Source organism: Rhinoderma darwinii, chromosome 1, assembly GCF_050947455.1.
Source record: "Rhinoderma darwinii isolate aRhiDar2 chromosome 1, aRhiDar2.hap1, whole genome shotgun sequence".
NCBI lineage: Eukaryota > Metazoa > Chordata > Amphibia > Anura > Rhinodermatidae > Rhinoderma > Rhinoderma darwinii.
This window is the reverse complement of record NC_134687.1, coordinates 34,198,922-34,222,159: the sequence shown is the minus strand read 5'-3', so window position 1 is coordinate 34,222,159 and position 23,238 is coordinate 34,198,922. Positions and strand designations below refer to the sequence as shown.

The following is a 23,238-nucleotide window of genomic DNA, read 5'->3' as shown; positions in this document are numbered from 1 at the left end:
TTCCTGAGCGTGGCAAGCCATTGGCATTTTATGGGTCAGGAGGAAAACCCTGTCCCAATCAAGCAGAGATATGGAGAAACCTAGGTCCTCTTCCCATGCGCTAACATATGCAGGGGGCTGATTGACAGAAGTCTTTAATAGGATGGCATACATCTTGGAGATCACACGAGTAGGTGGCTCTTGTAAGAGCAACAATGATTCAAAGGACGTGGTCACTGAGATGCAGATACCATCCGGCAGGGCCGAGTGTAAAAAGGTAGACAATTGTGCATATTCCAACCATGAAAGAGTCCTCTCCGGGCAGGTCTCTCTCAACATATGTAGCGGAGGGAGGCGACCCCCATCCGACATCACCTGACATAGCCTAGTATCTTCTGAAGCGGTCCAACTCAAAAAGGTAGCTTTGTGAACAGCTGGTGGAAACTCAGAGTTATCGAACAGAGGGCTAAGAAGTCCTGGTCTATGGGAAAGCCCCTTTCGAACCATCAATCTGTCCCAGAGAGTGAGAAAATGATGGGTAAGCATAGGAAGGGTCGAGAGGGGTGGTCGATGATCCGGCAGAATCCACGGCAGCGATCTCAGAGAGAGCGCCACCAAGGACCTCTCAATCCCCACCCATTGTTTATTGGTGTCATTATGAAACCAGTCTATCACTCTAGAAAGCACTACAGCTTGGTGGTACAACCCCAAATCTGGGAGTCCCGCTCCCCCTTTCAGCTTAGGGCGAGACAATGAGCTCATACTAATGCGAGGCCTCAGAGTGCCCCAGACGAACTTACGAAACGCTGCCTCCAATGTCTTAAAATACGCCCTAGGAACCATAACAGGGATTGCCTGAAATAGATACAAGAACCTAGGGAGGATATCCATTTTGATGGCATTAATACGTCCAAACCATGACAATTGTGCTCTGTCATAGGATTGGAGATCTTTCAGCGTACGTTGCATTAGGGGAGGATAATTAAGGGAGTACAGATCCGTTAAAGTGCCAGAAATCTGAACCCCCAGGTATTTGATAGATGTCGCTTGCCATTTGAAAGAGAAGGATGATCTTAGAAGATCAACCAACTCCTGTGGAAGCGATACATTTAGCGCTTCCGTCTTTGTGTAATTGACCTTGAAATTACTGACCCTTCCGAACTCTTCAAATTCTCGAATAAGCACCGGGAAGGAAATAACAGGATTAGTAATGAACAATAAGAGGTCTGCATATAACGCCAGCTTATGGTATTCACCACCTACCCTAATCCCAGAAATATCTGGAGATGTACGGATCGCCACTGCCAGATGTTCCATTGTGATCACATATAGTAATGGGGACAGCGGGCACCCCTGTCTGGTTCCGTTAGCAATCTGTAGAGCTGCGGAGTAAATGCCATTGGCCCTGACTCTAGCCGTGGGTTTCTGATATAGAGCAAAGATCCTTTCTATCATTACCGGGCCAATTCCCATTTGTTGTAAGGCCAATCTCAAGAAGACCCAGTGGACTCGGTCGAAAGCTTTCTCTGCATCAACTGAGATCAGACAAGTGGGTATGGACTTTTTCTTCGCGTGGGACATCAGGAGAAGAGTTTTATTGGTATTGTCCCTCGCTTCTCTCCGGAGGACAAACCCCGCTTGATCAGTATGGATGATTCCCGGGAGCAGAGGTGCCAATCTATTTGCAATTGCCTTGGAATAATGCTTAACATCAACATTTATTAGCGAAATCGGGCGGTAATTGGCACAGATAGAATGGTCTTTCCCTGGTTTAGGAATAACCGTAATGGTAGCTTCCAACGTTTGCGGCGTGAAGGGCATTGACGACGTGACCGAATTGAATACCTTAGTCATAAAGGGAAGGAGCTGCGGAAGAAAAGCCTTGTAGAAGGACGTCGGGAAACCATCCGGGCCCGGACTTTTACCCGACGGAGCGGACTTGATAACGCCCTGGATTTCTTCATCAGAAAAATCCGCGCTCAACTCCTCGGTCTCAGCCCTTTCCAGTTCTGGCAGAGCTGTTTTAGCCACATATTGGTCAATTTTCCTTTGCAGAGCAGCAGAGGACATATCTTGTAAAGGTCCCCTGAGATTATACAAGGAGTGGTAATACTCCCGAAAGGTTTGCACTATCTCTTCTGGCTTATGTTTAAGGTCACCCGAGCATGACTTAATCGTTGGAATATAAGAGGTGGGAACCCATGGCTTGAGTGCTCTGGCTAGTGCTCTGTCACACTTATTAGAGTGTTGGTAAAAGAAACCCCTAGCACGATCTCTGAAAGAGGCCTGAGCCTGATCCAGCAACTCTCTCAAGGAATTCCTGGCCTCTGATAATTCCGCTAACGTTTGAGGCTGTCTCGACTGTTTATGTGCAGACTCTAGGGACTGAATACCAGACAGTAACTTCTTCATTTTAAAAGCTCTCTCTTTTTTAAGCCTGGAGCCCTGTTGGATAAAGATACCTCACGCGAAACTTTTCAGCGCTTCCCACTGTATCGGTAGGGGGGTGGGATCTAGGTTGTGATGATCTAAGAACTCTGAGATCGAACGGGTAACAGCCGCTCGACACACCGAATCCTTCAAAAGAAGAGGATTTAGCTTCCAATGCCATTCCCTCGCCTCCCCCCGAGGGAACCGTAGTGAGAGGAAAACTGGCGCATGATCTGTCCAGATCATCAAACCAATCCGAGACACCAGAGCCCAGGACAATAGGTGATGACTCACAAAGAACATGTCCATCCTGCTGTAGTTCCTTAGAACTTTAATAGACCTAATGCGCATGCCAATTTGCGGCAAAAATCCGAGATTCAGCTATAGATTTCTGTCACGGATTATCCTCAAAATCCAAGGCGGGTTTGTCTAGTGCAAATCCTGAGTGTGTGAACATATAACACTAGACTGAAACCGTTTACACACAGCACGAAGGAAGGACAAACCTGGAGTTTATAGGAGATATTGGTGGTGAAGATGGGGCTGGGACATCACTCTCATCCTCCTCATCTTCATCAAGCTCTTCTTGTCTCAGGGGGGTGATCTTGTTTCCCAGCCAGACAGAATGGATAGAGACCTACGTGAGAACACATAAAATAGTAGTTTATTAGAGGTTTTCCGGGATTTTAAAACATCAGCATATGAGCTCATAATGGAAAAATAACAAAACTGCAATCACAAATCCTACCGATTCCGCTTTGGTCCCCTGTGCCGCTGCCATTGCTCCTCTGTGCTGCGACTTGCTGTCTATTGTAATGGAATGTCAAATGACCACAGTGGCCAAATCGCTGGCTTCTGCCCACCTTTGCGCCAAGCGATTGCCCACCACAGTCATCCAGCGTGATGTCACTCACTATAAACAGTACGTCAGCGCATGTTTAGACAAACAGGAGTGGCAGGGAACAGTGCCAGAGAGTGAATTTGGTAAGTATATGGTGAAGTTTGTTATTTCTTTGTTTTATTTTGAGCCCAAACAGTTTACAATTTTGTAATACCCCACTAAGACAACGCCATGTTTTCTTCAGTGTGGACTACAGCAAATATGGACTCAAATTAAAGGCATTTTTCTACCATAGGCATTGATGACATGTCAAATGGATATCCCATGAGTTTAATTGGAGGGGAACAGACCACTGGAACCCCCAGCAGTGCCTAGAACGAAGGAGTCCTTACGGTTCGTGAATTACTGCAGCCCTTTCGTTTTACCAAACCAGCCCCATTCCCTACCAATTGCGGCATCTGAATTCAAACACAATCCTATTCACCTGAACGAATGAGAAGAAAGACGAGAAAGAAGAAGAAGAAGAAGAAGAGAAAGAAGAAGAAGAAGAAGAAGAAGAAGAGAAAGAAGGAGAAAGAAGAAGAGAAAGAAGAAGAAGAAGAAGAAGAAGAGAAAGAAGGAGAAAGAAGAAGAGAAAGAAGAAGAAGAAGAAGAAGAAGAGAAAGAAGGAGAAAGAAGAAGAGAAAGAAGAAGAAGAAGAAGAAGAAGAAGAAGAAGAGAAAGAAGAAGAGAAAGAAGAAGAAGAAGAAGAAGAAGAAGAAGAAGAAGAAGAAGAAGAAGAAGAAGAAGAAGAGAAAGAAGAAGAAGAAGAAGAAGAAGAAGAAGAGAAAGAAGAAGAAGAAGAAGAAGAGAAAGAAGAAGAAGAAGAAGAAGAAGAAGAAGAAGAAGAAGAAGAAGAAGAAGAAGAGAAAGAAGAAGAAGAAGAAGAAGAAGAAGAGAAAGAAGAAGAAGAAGAGAAAGAAGAAGAAGAAGAGAAAGAAGAAGAAGAAGAAGAAGAAGAAGAAGAGAAAGAAGAAGAGAAAGAAGAAGAGAAAGAAGAGAAAGAAAAAAAGAGAAAAAGAAAGAAAAAGAAAAGAAAGAAGAGAAAGAAGAGAAAGAAGAGAAAGAAGAGAAAGAAAAAGAAAAGAAAGAAGAGAAAGAAGAGAAAAAGAAAGAAAAAGAAAAGAAAGAAAAGAAAGAAAAGAAAGAAGAGAAAGAAGAGAAAGAAGAGAAAGAAGAGAAAGAAGAGAAAGAAAAAGAAAAGAGAAAGAAGAGAAAGAAAAAGAAAAGAAAAAGAAGAGAAAAAGAAAGAAAGAAGAGAAAAAGAAAGAAAAAGAAAAGAAAGAAGAGAAAAGAAAGAAAAAGAAAAGAAAGAAGAGAAAAGAAAGAAAAAGAAAAGAAAGAAAAAGAAAAGAAAGAAAAGAAAGAAAAAGAAAAGAAAGAAAAAGAAAAGAAAGAAGAGAAAAGAAAGAAAAAGAAAAGAAAGAAAAAGAAAAGAAAAAGAAAAGAAAGAAGAGAAAAGAAAGAAAAAGAAAAGAAAGAAGAGAAAAGAAAGAAAAAGAAGAGAAAAGAAAGAAAAAGAAAAGAAAGAAGAGAAAAGAAAGAAGAGAAAAGAAAGAAAGGAAAGTCACAGCCCCTTTATTCTGGTCATTGCTAGGATTAGGGAGCTGGTGAGAAACCTTACTGTGACTATTGACAGGAGGCTGGGGGAGGAGGGGTGTTGTGCCTACTGAGAGCTGTACCATTACAGCACCCTGGAAAAACCAAAACTGTAAACACATGCCACAGTTTTACAGTGATTGCGGCAAAAAACACAACAATGCATGGATTTACCGTGAAGTGTAAGGCCGGGCTCGCAGTTGCAGTGAGGACCCGGCCCTACAGCATGTCGTCGCTGCAGTCAGATTTTTGGAGTTGGCTTCTAGACCTGGCTACGTTATATTGTCTAGTTCTAAACTTTTTTTTTCCTTTCGGTAAGTACTCCTTTGAAAAAAACATGTCTGCCTCCTTTGCATGTAGATGAAAAATACATTTTAAAGTGTAATAAACTGAAGAGTTGAGAACGTCTATAAGCAAAAATAAAAACCTCCTTGAATGACTCACTTGTCCCAACTTATAACTCATGTTCCCGATTTCACGTTCCGTATTGATCTGCAGTAAGAGCTTCTCAGGACTGATCAGAGCTCCTGAAATAGAAGTACAAGAGATAAAAACCGCCCTGTATCCACAGCTATCCCGAACACATCAAACAACAGAGAATGCAGCCGGCTTCAGAGAATAATTACACGCAATGAAAGAGATGGTATAAGACACGACACCACATATAACATCAAGGTTGAGAGCTTTGTGGAGATCTGACATGAACGTTTCCCTGCGGGATGAGACACAGGAGTAGGGATAATGGCCGGTAATACTATTGTGGCGTGTTCTGGTGCCGCGCTATCTCCCGCTGGGTATGAAAGGTCACTAAAGCAGGAATCCACATACAGAATATAAAATAAAGGCAGCAGTCTAAAAAAACACAGACCTGCAGGAAAACCGAACCGAGCAATGGATGAAGTGATTATATCATTTTTGTTTGGTAGCACAGGCTGCTGAAATCAATAACCCTTTACGACTGGCGACGAGAGATTTCTCATTAAGATCTTATGGGCATTGGCCAATGTACCCACGAGATTGCAGCAGGCAAGTGGCGATAGAGCACAGAACGATTCCCGCTACACCTGACGGGAGCGGGGAAACAAAAAACAAAACAAAAACACACAGTTTAACCCCTTAGATGCCGCGGTCAATAACTAAGGCAGTAAGACAGTGGTTGGACGGAGGGAGGGGGCTCTCTGAATGCAGCAACACAAAAAAAACAACAACATTCCTGTGGCCCTTAATTAGAGTCAGGCCAATTTTGGACCTTAACCCCTTCCCGCACCTTGACGTTAATAAACGTCAATGTGTGCAGTAACTTCGCGCACCTTGACGTTCATTAACGTCAGTGCTTTGACAGTTAACCGCCGCGCGGCGCTACACCGCAGCGGCGGTTAACTGTGCAGGGTGTCAGCCCTGCTCTCCCTGTTGCCGATCAGCGGCCTGTCGCCGCTGAAATCGGCAATTAACCCCTTCGATGCGGTGGTCGATTGCGATCCCCACATTGAAGAGGTTTACAGCGGATCGGCAGCCCCCCACATGTATTTGCGGGGGCTGGCGATCCTTATCATGGCAACCAGAGGCCAGACAATGACCTCCGGGTTGCCATGTACGGAAGCCTCGGAGGATCAGCCTCCGGCCGTTCTTCCTCTGCTTCCTGTCAGTGTGACTGTCACGTCACAATGACAGTTAGAACACATTACACTACGTGTGTAGTGTAATGTGTTCCAGCAGCGATCAGAGCTGCAAGTCTAAGTGTCCCCTAGTGGGACAAGTAAAAAAAGTAAAAAAAAGATAATAAAAATGTTTTGAAAAAGTGTAAAAATAAAAGTTAGAAGTGATATAAACAAAGAATGCTTTTTTTCCTATAATAAGTCTTTTATTATAGGAAAAAAATTAACACGATAAAAAAAGTACACATATTTGGTATCACCGCGTTCGTAACGATCCCGACTATAAAACTGTAATATTATTTTTCCCGCACGGTGAACACCGCGAAAAAAATAAACGAAAAACAGTGCCCGAATCACAATTTTTTGGTTACCACCCCTCCCAAAATCGACAATAAAAAGTGATCAAAAAGTCGCATGTACGCCAAAATGGTACCAATACAAACTACAACCCGTCCCGCAAAAAACAAGCCCTTACACCGCTTTTTTGACTGAAAAATAAAAAAAGTTGTCGCTCTCAGAATACGGTGACACAAAAAAGAATTTATTTTATAAATAAGTGATTTTATTGCACAAACGCTGCAAAACATCAAAAAGTTATATACGTATGGTATCGCTGTAATCGTATCGACCCGCAGTATAAAATATAATGGTAATTTATAGCCCAGGGTGAACGCCATAAAAAACTGTTTCAGAATTGATGGTTTTTGGTCACCTTGCTTGCCAAAAAATTGAAGAAAACGTGATCAAAAAAATTTCTGGTACCCCAAAATGGTACCAATGAAAACTACAGATTGTCCCGCAAAGAATAAACCCTCACACAGCTCCGGTGGAGAAAAAATAAAACCGTTCTGGCTCTCAGAATATGGCGATGCAAAATGTGCAGTGTTCCAAAAGCAGATAAGATCGGGCGCCTTTTATCAGTGCGACACCGGCCACATATCTGCGGATTATTATTTATTTACTGCATTATTATACCCTCTTATTATACCCTGATGTACCCCGCACAGATAACATGTACCCTGATGTACTCCGCACAGATTACATATGCCCCCACATTATATATTGAGACACCAGTAAAACCCCAAACAGAACTACTACCAAGCTACATCTGCGCCCCAAAAGCCAAATGCTGCTCCCTCCCTTCTGAGCCCTGCAGCGTGCCCAAACACCAGTTTACGCCCATAGATATGGCATCGCCATACCCAGGAGAACCCCCTTAATATTTTATGAGGTATTCGTCTTCAGTGGCACAAACTGGGCATAACATGTAGTGCACTAAAATGGCATATGAGTGGAAAATTGTAATTTTTACTCTGCACCATCCGCTGCACATTAACCCCTGCGCGCACCACAACATAGCATGTCGTAGTGTGGGGGGGGGGGGTGATGCATGGAGCGTCTCACGTGAAAAATAAAGCATTTAAAACGGCAAAATCGCTGTTTTTTTGGTCACCTTGGCTCTACCTAAAAATGTAATAAAAAGTGTTCAAAAAGTTGTATGTACCAAAAAATGGTACCAATAAAAACGACCGCTCGTCCCTCAATAAATAAGCCCTCATACCGCTCTATTGACTGAAAAATAAAAAAGTTGTGGCTCTTGGAACGCGGGGAGGAAAAAACTAAAAAGGAAAAGAAAAAAATGGATCAGTCCAGAAAGGGTTAATTACTTTCTAATGAAAAAACATTTATGACCACACGTGGGGTATTGCCACACTCGGGAGAAATTGCTTTACAAATGTTGGGCAGCATTTTCTCCTTTATCCTTTGTGAAATTGAAAAAATACAACATTTTAGTGGAAGAAATGTTGATATTCATTTTCACGGCCTAATTCTAATAAATCCTGCAAAAGACTTGTGGGGTCTAAATGCCCACTATATCCCTAGATAGATTCTTTAAGTGGTGTAATTTCCACTTTTGGGGGGTTCCACTGTTTTGGCCTCTCAGGGGCTTTGCAAATGCAACATGGCACCCAAAAACCATTTCAGCTAAATTTGATCTCCAAAAGACAAATAGCGCTCCTTCCCTTCTAAGCTCTGCTGTGGGTCCAAACAGCCGTTTATTACCACATATGGCATATTTCCGTAATCGGGAGAAATTGTTTTACAAATGTTGGGGTGCTTTTTCTCCTTTATTCCTTGTAAAAATTAAAAATGGCTACCTTTTTTCAGAAAAAAAGTAGATTTTTACCTTTACAGAATAATTCCAATGAATTCAGCAAAACAACTGTGGCATCAAAATGCTAACTTTACCCCTAGAAAAATTCCTTGATGAGTGTAGTTTCCAAAATGGGGTCACTTTCCGGGGGTTTCCACTATTTTGTTCCCTCCAGTGCAATTCAAACGCGACAAGGCACTGAAAACTATTCCAGCAAAATCAGAATTTCAAAATCCAAATGGTGCTCCTTTCCTTCTGAGTCCTGCTGTGGGTCCAAACTGCAGTTTATTACCACATATGGGGTATTGCTGTAATCGGGAGAAATTGCTTTACATATGTTGGGGTGTTTTTTCTCTTTTATTCCTTGAAAAAATAAAAAAATTCTACGTTTTTTTCAGAAAAAAAGTAGATTTTCATCTTCACATACTAATTCAAATACATTTTGCAAAAAAACTGTGGGTTCAAAATGCTAACTATACCCATAGATAAATTCCTTGAGGGGTGTAGTTTCCAAAATGAGGTCACTTTTGGGGGTTTTTATTGTTTTGGCCCCACAAGACCTCTTCAAACCTGACATGATACCTAAAATATATGCTAAAAAAAAGGAGGCCCCAAAATCCACTAGGTGCTTCTTTGCTTCGGAGGCCTGTATTTCAGTAAATTAGCGCACTAGGGCCACATGTGGGATATTTCTAAAAACTGCAGAATCTGGGCAATAAATAATAAGTTCCATTTCTCGGGTAAAAACTTCTGTGGTATAGAATTTTTTTTATTACAAATGAATTTTGTAAAAAAAAAATGACATTTGTAACTTTCACCTCTACTTTGCTTTAATTCCTGTGAAACGCCTAAAGGGTTAAAACACTTTCTGAATGCTGTTTTGAATACTTTGAGGGGTGCAGTTTTCAAAATGGGGTGATTTATGGGGACTTTCTAATAAATAAGACCCTCAAAGCCACTTCAGAACTGAACTGGCCCCTGTAAAAATCGGCTTTTGAAATTTTCTTCAAAATATGAGAAATCGCTGCTAAAGTTCTAAGTCTTGTAACGTCCTAGAAAAATAAAATAATGTTCAAAAAACGATGCCAAACTAAAGTAGACATGTGGAGGATGTTAACTAGTAACTATTTTGTGTGGTATTACTATCTGTTTTACAAGCAGATACATTTAAATTTAGAAAAATGCTAATTTTTGCAAATTTTCTTCAAATTTTGGTGTTTTTTACAAATAAATATTGAATTTATCGACCAAATTTTTTTCCGTAACATAAAGTACAATATGTCACGAGAAAACAATCTCAGAATCACTTTGATAGGCAAAAGCATTCCGGAGTTATTACCACATAAAGGGACACATGTCAGATTTGAAAAATCGGCTTCGTCCTGAAGGCCAAAACAGGCTCAGTCCTGAAGGGGTTAATGACCAAGTGATTTTTTTCATCGCCATAACTTTTTTTACTTTTATTCACATAGCCGTGTGAGTGCTTGTGTTTTGCGGGATGTAATTTTGGGGGTTCATTAACTTTTTCTTGGAGGAAAAAAAAAAAAGAGCAATTACGCCATTCTTCTTTTGCATCTTAAAACTACGTTGTTTCCAGTGTGGGATAAATGACATGAGAACTTTATTCTTTATGTTTTTTTTTATGCTTTACAACTTTTGCACAATAAAATCACTTTTTAACCCCTTAACGACGAGCGATGGATATATCCGTCGCAAGCAGGTGTTAGTTCCCGCATAGTGACGGACATATCCAGATCTGGTGGGTACTGCCAGTGTACCCACGCAATCAGCGGCAGGAGCACGGCTGTTATACACAGCCTGGCTCCTGCCGCAATCGAAGCGCGTTCCGATTCCGGCACTTTAACACATTAGATGCCGCTGTCAAAAGCGACAGCGGCCTCTAATGTGTTTTGATAGAGGGAGGGAACGCCCTCTATCACCCCATCGGCGCCCCCGCAAAGAAATCACGGGGCGCCGTTGAGTTCCCATGGGTCTAACCAAGGCCCCCAGGTCTGCCTTCAGCATGGCCTAATAGATTACCCGTCAGTTTTACACTGACAGGCAATAATGCTTTGGTATGCCAAGCATAACAAAGCATTATATAAGCGATCAGCAGATCGCATAGTGAAGTCCCCTGGTAGAACTACAAAAAAAAAAAAAGACAGTTAAATAAAGTTTGTGAAGAAAAAAAATAAAAAATGACAGTAAAAATAAAATACACACTTTTTTCCCCAAAAAGTAGTTTTATTTAGTAAAAGTGTAAAAAAAAAAAAGTAAAAAAAAAAAGTATCACCTACACATATACGGACGGTATCACCGCAATCGTAACGACTCAAACAATAAAGTTAATGCATTAACTAGACCGCCGGGTGAACGGCATCCAAAAAAAAAAACAATGGCAAAATTCCTTTTTTTCCTCCCATTCCCACCATAAAAATGTAAAATAAAAGTTAATCAATAAGTCCCATGTACCCCAAAATACTACAAATGAAAACTACACCTTGTCCCGCAAAAAACAAGCCACATATGGCTACATCGAGGGAAAAAAAAAAAAAGTTACAGCTCTTGAAATGCGGCGATGCCAAAAAACGTTAATTATTTTTTTCTTTTTTTTTTTTTAAAAAAAGGGTTTTATTTTGCAAACGTAGGAAATCATAAAACCTCTACGTATTTGGTATCCCCATAAATCGTGCCGACCCACAGACTAAAGGTAACATGATATTTATGCCGCATAGTTAACGGGGTAAATTTATAACGTGAAAATGCTGCAATGCTGGAATGGCCGTTAATTTTCAATTCTTTCCTAAAATAAAAGTTAATAAATATATTATATGCACCCAAAAATGATGCAATTGAAAAATACAACTTGTCCCGCAAAAAACAAGCTCTTAAAACGGCTATGTCGACGGAATAGAAAAAAAGTGACGACTCTTAGAATGAAAAAACAAAAAAGTAATCCTTGGTCATTAACGCACAAAATGGCCTGGTCATTAAGGGGTTAAAAAAAAGAAAAAGTAAAAAAGTATTTGCTTTTGTGTAGCCATAACTTTATTTTTCGGACGATGTACTGTAGTTGCCTGAGGGATTATTTTTTTTAGGGACGGCTTGTAGTTTTGAATTGGTGCCATACGACGAATCTATCGCTTTTTTACATTATTTGGAAGGCACGATGAACAGAAAAAAATCTATTCTGGCATGGTTTTTTATTATATTTATTACAGTGGTCCCCGCATGGGTTGAATAACGTAATAGTTTTATAGTTCGGGTCGTTATGGACGCGCTGATACCAAGAATGTGCAGCTTTTTTTATTTTTGTTATAATAAAGCATTTTGTAAGGGGAAAATAATGGGTTTTTCATTCTTTTTGCTTGGGATTTTTCATTTCTTTGTTATAAACTTTATTAATCTATTTACCATTTTGCTAGTCCCACTATGGGACTTCACCATGCGATTGTTTGATCGCTTTTACAACACTGCAATACTTCTGTACTGGAAGGGCCTGAAAACAATACTGTTGGCAGACCTGAGGCCTTTGTTAGGCCCCCGGCTGCCATGGAAACCAGTGAAACCCTGCGATTGTGTTATGGGGGTCCTGATTGTTTGACAGACGGAGCCCCATTTCCCTAAAACAACTCAGATGCTGCAGTAGTAATTGACAGTGGCATCTGAGGGGTTAAACTGCCTGGATCGGAGGGAACTCTGATCCTGGTCATTAGATCAGGACCCCGGCTGTCTTTAGACAGCCTGGCAACCGCTCCAGGTGGCACGGGACACCTGTCGGCAAGGGGGTGCTTTGGCATTTACACATATAACCATGGTGATTATGGAGCAAATATATTTTAATCAGGTCTGAAATTTTCTAACATCTGTTTGTGCAAAATCAGCCTAAAAGGTTCCCATTACATCAGACATACCATTCACAACATCCAATGTGCAAAGATATAATCCGACAACGTGGCTAGTTGTGATGTGCTTGTATTTACACACATCAGCCAATCAGAAAAGGCAGAGCTGCAAGGGGGAGGGACAGAGCAGAAGCCTGAACCAATAACAAGACAGGGGGCGTGTCTCAGAGCACAGACACTCTGTGGCTAAGCTGTAGTCACAGATCACTGCTCTGCCCTAATGGAGCAACCAAGCAGCGAGGAAAATAAAAAGCATGCAAGCAACACCTGTACAGTAGGTCTGTAACATATATGTATGCTCAAGACTGGACAGTCGCATTAATGTGTAACTACACTCAACCTAGAGCAAAGATTTTGCAAATAAAACTCATTACACATCTTTAACACTTGGCCGTACACTTGACATATAAGCCTGCAGATTTCGGCAAAAGGTCTCGTGTGTGTGTGTGTGTGCGCGCGCGTGTGTGCGTGTGTGCGTGCGTGTGTGTCTCCAGACTGTTCCTGACAGCAGATATCAGAGGAAAGAGGCTTTAGGCTTGTTGGATTTCAACATGTCCAAACCTGTTTTTGGAAGATCAAAACCAATCGCAGCAGGTTTATTCCACTCCCTTCCTAGTGAAGTAAACCTGCACAGTAACTGTATAAACCTGTAGTAAGAAATACCTGTAGTTGCGGCAGATAAACAAGGTACAGGGTCCCACGCTTGATATGCGTGGTGGGTGGCGATATTGTCTCTTCTGGATACCATTGCTTGGATTTCTTGCTCCACAATTCCTCTAACAACACTCAGCTTCCTGCCGAACCTAGAAACAGAGGAAAGATCACCCAATTACTGGCATATTCCTTCTGCATTTATGGAGTAGCCAGGAGTTTCACAAAAAAGGACTATTAGGGATCAATGCGGACCTAGAGATCATGGTCTGTATATTTTTATTTGCATATTACTTGTAAATATACATCTGCTGCAAAACCCTCATTAACCCCTTTACATCCTGCAACGTAACAGTACATCACGGGTTGTGGTCCATTCCTGTGAACCGCTGTACTATTACGTTGCAGTGATGGTGAGGGCACAGGAGCTGTGCCCGCGCCATCACTTGCAGGTGACGTGATCTCTAATGGCCGAGATTGGAGATCACGTTTAACCCCTGAGATTTCTCGACATTTAGGAACGTGAAAGAGGAACGGTGATCCCTCTGTCAGCCCATAGGCTCCCCCGAAACAGGATCGCTGGGTGCAGGGGACTCACAATTGCAGCTGGGGGCAAGGTACAAGACTCTTTAGTTTGCCTTATAGATGGTCTGTGAGTTTAACGCTATGTATTCCGAAGAGTTATATCAGCGATCAAAAGAACGCAGCTATTAGTCATAGTGAGACTACTAAAAAAAAAAAAGTTAAAACAACGTAATAATAAAAAAATAAAAAAAAAAAATATATATATATATACACACACACAAATACCTTTCTTTTTTCATCTTAAAAAAAGAGTTTATTTAGTAAAAATAAGAGAACACAGCAGCAGAAGGAGTTCTCCTCTCCTGCGCTCCAGGCGGATAGTCTTCCCTACAGACACATTGTAACAACCCCGGAGCCGTGTGAAAAGGAAAAGCCCCATGAAGGGTTTTCAGCCCCTAAAGGTTTCCATTCATTGACTGAAATCTTGAGCACATTAGCAAATTAAAAACACAAAATGATACAATATAGTATAAAACGTACCTGGTATCAAGCGCTTTTAAAGCCTTGTTTCGTGGCTGCTGCTCCAGGGCGCTGATGGCTGGATTTCCGGCAGATGGAATGGTCATAGCGCTCAGCACCAAGGATGTGATGGCTTGTACCGCCAGGACATTTATTTGCGTTCTCTCCGTGTCTTCCTAGAACCAACATCAAAGAAATTGCGTACGTTTTGTATTTTAGAAGGGAAGCAACTGCTTTTAATAAAATCAAATTCTTTTTTTTTTTTTTACATCAATGTGACAGGTGTCAGTGCTGGAAAAAATCTGGGATCATCAGACTTTCTGGACTCGATTTTTATCTTGACCGCCACTTACATATAAAACAGTTTTTATTAGGAATAATGGCATTAGCATACACTTTGGTGTTAAGAGGTTGTGCTATCAAGGACAACCCCAGTCCATAAATTTTCTATTAGGGTATGTGGACATCACAGAGGGGGTCCCTAACTTGGGATCCAACTCTATTTGCCAAAACAGAGAGCCGCCTGTAAGAGCGGCCCCTACTCCGGCAGACTTGGCACATTATTGCATTACCAGGACGACCATTCATGTGTAGCTGGACGCTGCTCGCCTGGGCGATAGCTGCTGATCGCCAGGGGTTATAATAGCTGGACACGTGCCGAGCAGCTGATTGGCAGACCAGCTTCTTTATGAGACAACCCCTTTAAACCTATTACCCTACAGTTACATTGCAGAAAATCTATTCCAAGTATTCTGAGATTTATGCTTAGGATTATCTTCCACTCCTTAGCAGATAGTTAGGTTCTGACTCCCCCTCTGGCTGACAGGGACATGGAGACACTTCCTTTGATGGATCACTATTAGACTGCAGGACATATAGTTAATGCACACTAGATCCATAATATTCGATGAGGCTGCAAATGATTTAAGTTGAAAAACTGCCGCGTGGCCCTGGTGCACCATGGTCCTACCTCTTGCTGACTTTCTTCTTGGTCCATTACAATAGGCTGAGTCACCAGAACGCCAAGCAGAGTGGCCCATGTCTCCTCAAACTGGGTCCGGCTAGTCCATCCTAGAGGAACAATGGGAGAAGTCAGCGTAGTGTGGGTAAAATGTAGATATTGCTCGAACACTGGTTTATAGAAGGACACAAGCTATAAATGAGAAAAAAATAAACATACATCCCCTCCAGGTCCCCAACTTCAGCTGGAAACTAGCTGAAGGGGCAAGCTCTGCCGGCCTTAGTCTAAGCTCCTCCCCTTTCCCCCTAAATTCTGTTTTTCACCCATAAGCACTAGAGGGAAGCCGGCAAAAATTGTTGCCTACTGGGTCACATACAGAAGAATGGTTTTTCTATTTTTCACCCTCTGTACTGCAATATGGATCATAGCAGTTTTCAAGACAGAATGAAATATTACTTTAAGTCCGAGAGCAGTGGTGTGTGTGACATATGGTGCTTCTCCAGCCATCAATTCCGAACAATGATCCGGCAGTGTGAGAGAGAAGGCCGTCTGCTGTCACAATGTGAGGCTTACGCATAGAAAAGACGACACACGCTGTACCCAAGGATGAGTGACAGGGGATAGTCATTGAGAGTGGTCAGTGCAATGGCTGATGGATCAAAGCCGTTGTGTAGCCGATGAGGCGTTAATATGGCAAAAGCTCGTGTGACATCCCTTAGAACAGGAAATATGTGACATGCGGCAACGAGGACATGAAATAATTGGGTGGGTGTTTTGCAACTGAATTAAAGGGGACCTAGACCTAATGAACTAGTGCCCCGGGGACAGAATCTGGACGCTTCTATACAGATTGTGGGGCTTGCCAAGGGGCTCATACAGGATGATTTTGCTTCTGTGCAGAATATATATTATATACGGATTCTTTTTTGCAGAGCTTTCAAAAGTATCCTATGCTCAAAAAATGTTGACATTTTTATGGTATAAAACCACTCTTAAATTAAAAGAACTATAAAATTAAACAGTAAAGATACAGAAGATGGCAAGGTTTGTTTTATTAGATTATTGCCTTCACGCACAAACACGTGGACCAGTATAAGGTATACTACATAGACGTAAGAGGGGAAACAATCCGGCAGATGGATGACCGATCAATAATTCAACATCAATCATCCAACCCCCTCATTCTTGGATTGGTGGCGGCTACAGCAGTCTGCTCCTCACCAATAGTATCAATGTAATATGCCGTTTATTATGGGGGAAGGAAAACTTCTTTAAGTGACAGAAATCCCTAGAAATCAACAGTAAAGGGAAAGACCAAACTCAATCTGTTGATGAAGTTTCTTACCCAGTGTGTTTATGCGGTACAGAAATTCTTTGAATACTTCTTTTTCTTGTAAGAACTCAACAGGGATCTCGGGGAGTGATGTTCCAAACTCTCCTCCAGTTTTAGGGGACCACCCGAGCTTCCACACCTAGACAAAATAAAAATCCCATTTTAAAAGTATCTTTCATTTCAGGTGAGGTTTCAGAATTAGCCATCATGTGTGTGTGTACATGAGGAATAACACTATTTCTGACCATTATAAGACTTGTATCCTGCATTTAGCAACAGTTATCCGCTCTGCAGGCTCTGTCAGTTGTCCCTAAACACAGCTCCAGTGTTGACAGAGACTAATTGCCATGATATCTCCCATACGCAGCACAAAGAGAAGAGGAGATCCTGCTCCACTATCTCTTTCTCACACACAAACTCAGAAGCAGCAAGGAGGACATAATGTAGATGTAATGAGTAGTGTAGCTGATAATCCAGCACTGGGGTGAGACAGTAGAACATGTACTACAATCAGCAGAGTCTCTGTGCCTCTTTATCGCTCTGCAGCTGCTATCTCCTCCTCCTGTCCAAATACTTCAATGGGCAGCAGCTGAAACATGATCTCTCAGTGAAGCTGAAAACCCGTCTAATTTCTCCCTTATTTAAGATGGATTTTACAAGTGAACGGAGCGAGCGTAAATGGATCAGTTTAGGAGGGGAGGGGAGTCTAATAAATGGATAAAAAAACACAACATATTTCTGTAATAAGATACATTACAAAGTTTCTGATCTTCACTTGTACTATTGATCTATGGGAAGTTTGTTGAAAGGACAGTGACTCTTTAAAGGCCCAATCTTTCTTTCTAGGTCGATATCTGTACCTCCTAGTAAGAACGAATAGGCGTGAATAAAAGCAGACGAAGATTACCAGCAAATAACTATATTTTTCAGTAAACTCTAGTATCCAGAAAAAAAATAAAAATACCAGTGTATTACTTGGCTTAGAAATGATAAACCGATAAGATATTTGGAGAAAGGGGAACAGTCATCAGAACAAGTCCTAATATCACTAAAACTAGAACATACACTTCTACTCACTAAATAGCCTGTCAAAGTGCTGATCAAGTATGATGTAAAATACTTTGTCACAGATCTTAAAACAGATACTGGTTTCGCCTTAATGACTCGTTTAAGTTGCTTAACACAGAAATAATTTTCTGTTCCCCATAACAGTGTCAGCCACACAGTGCCCCCTTTTATTGCCAATCAGCGTCCCCCATTAGTAACTACAGGTCCCTGCTACAGCTTTCTGCAACACTCCTCTTTTCTCGAACAAGGAGGCTACATGAGAGCAGCCACCAGATGGCGCTCACATGTATTTTCTATGACCCGTCCCGATTTCAAGGATTAGTGAAGGAAAAACAACTGATCTGCTGTAACATGACGGCACTAGTTCTCTTCATCAGAAGGACGCGGCTACCTTTCTTTACTAAATCGGGAATGCGTATGCGTATGCGAATGAGCAGGAGTCATATCTTCATTCATCAAGCCTTTCTGAGTTAACCCTGTCTCCTTACTTTTGATTGACAGCTCCTAGTCTCCCCCCTGCACACACGAAATCCTGTGCTTGCGCATCGATGTCCTGTTCGGGTGCGTGCGCGCAATGGGACATCATAGCGGCGCATGCACAGTAACTAGATTTGAGCCCTGGACAAAACAGGAAAGGGTGTTGGACCATGCATGACGGGCGAATGCATGGCGGGCATAAGCGGACCGAACGAGACTGACCGATTACGATAAAAGGCGAAAAATGTTTGCAGACCGTTATATACGGTCGGAGGAGTTTAGGAGAGGGGATAACGGCAATGAACTTTTGACAGCAGCGGCCAGTGAGGGGTGAGTAGAGTTCAATAGGTGAAATGCTGGTGACAGGTTCCCTTTTAACTAAAATGTGAAGTCAGAGTTTACTCACCAGCGGGGGTACTCTTGTATAGCTGTTGACTATAGGTAGCCTAGCCAAGCTGATGATTATATTTCTGAAAATCGGAGTGAGGAACGCCGCTATGTTGTCATTTCTCTCGTGCCCAAACATCAAAACGGTCTGCAAGGAGTCCACCATTTCAGACATCAATACACAGGCAGTCCGGACAAATGCTGCACCTAATCAAGAAGAAACGTTCATTATTCTGCAAGATTACAATGGCTGCTCACATACACACAGTCGCAATAGTCAATGTTAAAGCAGAATGAATGTACATTAACCCTTTACATAAAATGGACTGGTTATATATCAGAATATATATATATATATACATACATCTGATTTATAGATTAGGTGTGCATAATAATTAGGTGACAGTCTGCATCCAGCTGTCCATATAGGTCTCCTATTACATACGTCGCGTACCTGATTCCACATCATCTGCTGCGCTTTCATCTGATGAACTGTTTTTTTGCCTTTCAGGGCTCAGAAGTTGCTCCCCAGGTTTGACTGCAACTAAAACACAAAAGGTATTACGCCATGATGTTTCGACTTGTGTCGTGGACATGGAGGTAAGCAGACCCTTTTTTACAGTCTATATTATGCTCTTAAATAGAGACTAACTTGTAAATCAACTTCTGCTAATCTAATAGTATACCTGAAATGGATCAACTTTATTATTTACTTACTGTTAAAATTTTGCATGTCACTTCTTGAGCAGTTTTTCATTGTCTCAATTGAAAAACTGCTCCAAAGACGGCCGTAAAAAAAAAAAACGCAACAAAAAACGCTCGATGTATAAAAAAACGGCTGAAAATCAGAGGGCTTTTTTTATTTTTTAAAACCGCTCTATTTTATTTTTCATTTGTCGCATGAACATACCCTCAATATCACCCCAGTGCTGGATTCTCAGCTACTCTGCTCATTACTGCTATATAATCTCCTCCATGCTGCTGCAGTTACTATATAAATGTGACATCACACAATTTCCTCTACTAACCGATAAGGGGACATGAGTGAATCAAATGCTCAAAGTATGGGTTCACAGTAATGCGGCTGCCTAGGGTCTTCACATAGTAATGCTGCTTATTGACTTTGAAGACTTTAGACACCCAACAGTTTGTGGCCTCTTTGTATCAGTCCTATACAAGTAGTTCCAGAGATGACGATGTGTATCAATCAGTCTGTCTTTCTTAAACCATTTGATAGTTATATAGTGAATGCTCTGAGGTTAAGAAACAGTAAGTACACAATCTGGTACCGATCCTGAGTTACAACAGGCCTTGAGCTACATTTTTCAGTTCCACTTAAAGTTTAGCCGATTTCCTGTTAGCTCTCAGGCTGCATAGTCTCACTGCTGCCCCTTGACGACTCAAGGTCTGTACTTTTCTGTGGTGCATTGTGGGAAATAAGTTTACAGCAGACAAACAGCAGAATTCCAAATGACAACAGAATTCTGAATACAGCTCTGGGTGCGAGTAAACAAAAAAGTAAAAATTTAAACTAGTTTCTCTCACTAAGACTATGCCTGATCATACACCATAATAGGGTATATATATGGCTGTCAGAGGGGAATCTCTCGCTTAGGACACCCCTATTAGAAGAGCGAAAAGAGAGAGCGTCTCTTGCTCTGGCGGACCCAGCCCATCCATGTAATACACAGACAGCCATTCAGTTAGTTTATGAGAGAAGGATAAAAGGTATAAGCTCAGACTTCAGAGACACAGAATGTAGAAAGTAATAGAAAATAAAGCTCCTATATGGGGCGCTCCCGTTTGGTGGTATATGCGCACGTATTCAATGACGGAAATACAGTTATTTCTTTCCCTTGTTTCATTTATTGTAAATGACTTTAAAAAACAAACAAATGTACATTATGCAACGCGTTTCGACCTAGGTCTTCACCAGGCTTATCAAATAAACAGACAATTACTTTCCTTTTTATATCATCCGAAGGGAATTACTTCCGGATGTAATAGTTCAGGAAGGGAGTGGTAAACTCCCGTTCCTTTGTTTGCAATTGATAAAACTAAAAATTATCATATTAAACTTACATAAAAAGTATTTCTATCTATATATCTATATTAAATATGGCAAAATTGAATTCTTATATAAAAAGATAAAAAAAAAAAAAGTTACAATTAGTTTTATTGATGAGCTCCAGCCTTTTCATGTATGGGCGCTAGCTGATCGTCTTGTATTTTCATATTTTACTTATAGTTTTAAACTAAGTATTCCAATGTTCTGTGTGTTCAATAATACCGCCAAACGTGAGCGCCCCATATAGGAGCTTTATTTTCTATTACTTTCTATGTTCATTGGACGCTGGGAGGATCCCTATATCCAGGGTACCGATGCCCAGAGTCAGCATACCACGGTGGACTGAGGTCATTTGGGACCTGAGATGCAAAAAAGTTGAGTTGTGCCAACCATCCAGCACAACTCCACCAGGTGAGCTTTTTTGTATCACCTATCCACCACTGCACCCACGGTCCAAATGTGATCACCCTAGGGGAGCGCCGTATTTGTCTTATTTTTTTGTTTCCAGTAAGACACAGAATGTGATCATTTTCGGGTTGCTGAATTAAACATGACAAGCGGACGTTCAGACGACGAGAAGCATAAGCGCCACGTGTATCACACCAATACATTTTATAAGCGCTCTCATTATAATGCCTGACAAGTCGCAGTCACAGCGGTTATGATGATATGGGTCTGGACGTTTTTTGTACACAGCTGATGAGCAGACCAAAAAGAGGGTTATCGTCAATCGTTGCCCAATCCGTAGTCTAGAAAGAGAAGCCGCACCAGAGGTATTTTTTTTCCCTTTAAATTCTTAATTTACACAGAGTAAAATACAAGCCAGATGTGATCCAATAAGCCAGATGTGATCCAATAAGCCGGATGTGATCCAATAAGCCGGATGTGATCCAATAAGCCAGATGTGATACAATAAATCCATGCATATATTCTTCTATTCATTATTAACCTCTTGCCGCCGTAGCCATTTTCCCCTTTTTCCGCACTGCCTTCCAAAAGCCATAACCTTTTTATTTTTTCCCCAACATAGCCATACGAGGAGATTTTTTTGCTGGACAAGTTGTAGTCTTTGATGGGAAAAACAAACAGCAATTCCTCCATGTTTTTTTTGTTTTTACATTGTTCACCCTGTGGTAAAAATAATGTTAGCTTTAATCTGAGTGTCAATAAGATTACGGTGATACCAAATGTATATATTTTTTTAATGTTTTACAACTTTAACAAAAAAACAAAAACAATTTGTAGAAAAAAAAAAAAAAAAAAAAAAAAAAAAAATAGATGTGTTGTGTTGTCATATTCGGAGCCATAACTTTTATATCTTACGTCGTTTGAGCTGTGCTAGGGCTGGATTTTTGCGGGAAGAGTTGTAGTTTTATGAATATCGCTTTGATCAATTTTTATTCCATTTATTTTGGAATGCAAGGTGACCACAATACAGCAAACCGGTTTTGTTTTTTTCTTCATGGCATCACCATGACTGATGAGCCCCAATACGCCTTTTCACGGCGGTCACTAAGGGGCCTTAGGCTCTGATGACAGCTGGGCTCCTGCTCCACTGGCAACGATCGAAGTTTACTTCAATCACGGGCCGTTTAACCCCTTAAATGCCACGGTCAATACCGACCGCGGCATTTAAATCATTTGCAGAGGGAGTGAGGGAGCTCCCTCTGTCACCCATCGGTGGCCCACAAATGCAATCGCGTGTCTCTGATGGGGTGTCATGGCAGCCGGGGGCCTGATAAAAAGGGGGCCTGGGAATATGACAGCCAATAATGCTCTGGTATACTAAGTATTCTAAAGCATTATAGAAGCGATCTATAGATCGCAACGTAAAGTCCCCTAGTGGGACTAAAAAAATAAGTAAGTAATGTGAAATAAAAATTACAGTAAAAAGAAAAACATTTTTTCTATAAAAAGTGGTTTTATTTAGTATAAGTGTAAAAAATAAATAAAACTACACATATGGTATCACCGCGACCATAATGACCCAAACAATAAAGCTAAAGTGTCATTTAAAATCGCAAGGGGAGCATTGTAAAAATAAAAAAAAAAACGCAAAAAACTGGCAAAATTGCAATTTTTTTCCATTGCCCCACAAAAGCCATAATAAAAGTTAATCAATAAGTCCCACGTACCCCAAAACAGTACCAATCAAAACTACATCTCGTCCTGCAAAAAACAAGCCCACATATAACTACACTGCTGGAAAAATAAAAAAAATTACGGCTCTTGGATAGAGACGATGCAAAAATAAATAATTCTTGTTAAAAAGTTTTATTGTGCAAAAGCGACAAAAAACACAAAAAACCTCTACATATGTGATATCATCGTAATCGTACCAACCCATAGAATAAAGGTAACCTGGTATTTACGCAACGCAGTGAACTGCGTCAATTAAAAATGCATAGAACAATGGCGGAATTTCAGTTTTTTTTTTCTATTTACCCCCCCCAAAAAAAAGTTAATAAAAAAGTCAATAGAAAAATTATTCGTACCCCGATATGGTGCCATTAAAAGGCACAACTAATCCCGCAAAAAACAAGTCCTAATACAGCTATTTCGATCGAAGAATAAAAAAGTCATAGCTCTTTGAATGCGACTATTAAAAAAAACGAAAAAAATAGCTTGGTCAGTAGGACCTAAAAT

The 23,238-nt window shown here is 41.0% G+C and overlaps 1 protein-coding gene across 2 annotated transcripts in view; it reads right to left on the bottom strand.

The window, feature by feature from the left end:
• The window catches only part of HTT (huntingtin), a 182,880-nt gene that overhangs the window by 31,745 nt on the left and 127,897 nt on the right, over positions 1-23,238 (bottom strand). For both annotated transcript variants that reach the window (XM_075857408.1, XM_075857398.1), the window contains 8 exons: positions 18,979-19,068; positions 18,544-18,731; positions 16,605-16,731; positions 15,269-15,369; positions 14,320-14,474; positions 13,267-13,406; positions 5,333-5,415; positions 2,916-3,046 (listed from right to left, as the gene is read on the bottom strand). In XM_075857408.1, coding sequence (XP_075713523.1) covers positions 2,916-3,046; positions 5,333-5,415; positions 13,267-13,406; positions 14,320-14,474; positions 15,269-15,369; positions 16,605-16,731; positions 18,544-18,731; positions 18,979-19,068 — 1,015 coding nt within the window. The remainder of the gene's footprint in view (positions 1-2,915; positions 3,047-5,332; positions 5,416-13,266; positions 13,407-14,319; positions 14,475-15,268; positions 15,370-16,604; positions 16,732-18,543; positions 18,732-18,978; positions 19,069-23,238) is intronic.